We start from the raw sequence: 1,682 nt of genomic DNA on the forward strand, positions 1-1,682 counted from the left end.
CCCGATTCCATCCCAATTTCCCACCTCTTCCACCTCGAGGTCGATGCACCAGATGACCAGGTAGTTTGCTGTCTCCTCACACACCAGGTGAGGGTTGTCCGAGAGGTATTTCTGGCTGTCATCCCAACGCCTCAGCATCCCTGGAAAACAGGGAAATGGGAACATTTGCCACGGGCTAATGAAGGAACAGACTCTAAACTTCGTCAGGAAAACAGGAGGAAAAAGGGGGTGACTCACCCGAGGTTTAATTAACCCCCTCCCCTTAAATTGTGGTTTGTCCCAGCAGGGAAAAATTGGGAAAAACACATAAAATCTGTGATTTTTCAGCGGAGTGAGTGGATTTCCTGTGGGTTCCTGGCACAGGGAGGATGTTTCCAAGCTTGGAGCAGCCCAAAAAGGGGGTCCCAGCCCCCCAAACACTCACCAAAGTGTTTGATCTGCTTCTCGTATCGCTCCACAAACGTTTTGTGTTTCTTCTCCTTCTGCTCTTCCGTCTCCTCCTTTTCCTCGGGTTTCACGTTAAAAACACTCTGGGAAGCGGAAAGAGCCCGGGAATGATTCGGGGGGACCCCCCCAGGCTCGGGGGGACCCTCGTGGGCTCGGGGGGCTCCCCAGACCCACCTTGCTGAACCCGTCCTTGCTGAGGGTGTCGACGTTCCAGGGCATGTTCTTCTCCTTCTTCCTCAGCTCCTCCAGTTTGTTCTCCCAGCTCTTCTCCTCGTTCTTCAGCTGCTGGGCCTCGGCCTGGAGCTTCTCCAGCTCCCCCTTCCCGCTGCCCGGCTCCGCCAGCTCCAGCTCCTTCATCTTCTTCTGGCACTCGGCGAGTTTCCGTTTGCACTCCCGGCAGCCTTTATCCAGCTCCTCCTTCTCCTTCTGGAACTGCTCCATCCGCTCCACTCGGGCCTGGGGGGTGGGAAACGCACCGGGAATGAACCTGGAGCGCCCTTAATTTGCTTCCCAAGGGAACAAGTTGCCCCTGGATGTGGCCAGGGATGGAGCAGGAAGCCCTTGGAGGGTCTGGCTGCCATGGAAACGGGAGGGGACAGGGAATGGGGGTGTCGTGGGGTCTCTACTGGGATGGGGGAACCCTCCAATGGGGGTCCCGGGGCTGATCCCATGGGAATGTGGGGAACCTCCTCCCCCTGGGGGGATTCTAGGGCTGATCCAATGGGAACAGGGGGAGCATAGGGGGAGCCCCCATCCCATAGGGGGGTTTTGGGGCAGGTTCAGGAGAACAAACTCCTCTTCTTCCCCTTCCCCTTGGGAATCCCAGAGCCGATCCTACGGGAAAAAGGGAAGCATAGGGGGAGTCCTCATCTCATGGAGGGGTCCTGGGACTGGCTGCCATGGGGACAGGAGAACACATCCCTCTCTTTGCCTTTCCCCTTCCCCACGGGAATCTCAGGCCCGGTCTCCATAGGAACGGGGCCCTCCCGGAACGCGGGGGGGGGGGGGGGGGGAGGTGAACGGGTTGGGAACCAGGCCCGGGGCGCGGGGGACGATGGCGCAGACGGGGCGCGGCCTCACCTGGTGCCGCCATCGGAAGAGGCTGGCGGTGTCGATGTTGGGGTGGGTCTCGTCCTCGTCGTCCGAGACCTCGATGTGGTCCCACACGCTGTAATCCACCATGGCCGCAACCCTCCGGCCCCCGCCCGCGCCCGACGCGCTTCCGCCCGCACCTG

General features: G+C 60.2%; 1 protein-coding gene across 1 annotated transcript; it reads right to left on the minus strand.

Moving 5' to 3' along the window:
* Positions 1 to 17: 17 nt before the first annotated feature.
* On the minus strand, positions 18 to 1,682 carry CDC37 (cell division cycle 37; the record flags this gene model as incomplete). The annotated part of the gene is made up of 4 exons (XM_027670922.1): positions 1,528 to 1,682; positions 622 to 903; positions 425 to 530; positions 18 to 140 (listed from the first exon to the last, which is right to left on the minus strand). Coding segments are annotated over exons 1-4 (613 nt in total), but the record flags the coding sequence as incomplete, so codon positions are not given.

This window comes from Neopelma chrysocephalum, unplaced genomic scaffold, assembly GCF_003984885.1.
Source record: "Neopelma chrysocephalum unplaced genomic scaffold, ASM398488v2 Primary Assembly neopelma1_96946, whole genome shotgun sequence".
Taxonomy (NCBI): domain Eukaryota; kingdom Metazoa; phylum Chordata; class Aves; order Passeriformes; family Pipridae; genus Neopelma; species Neopelma chrysocephalum.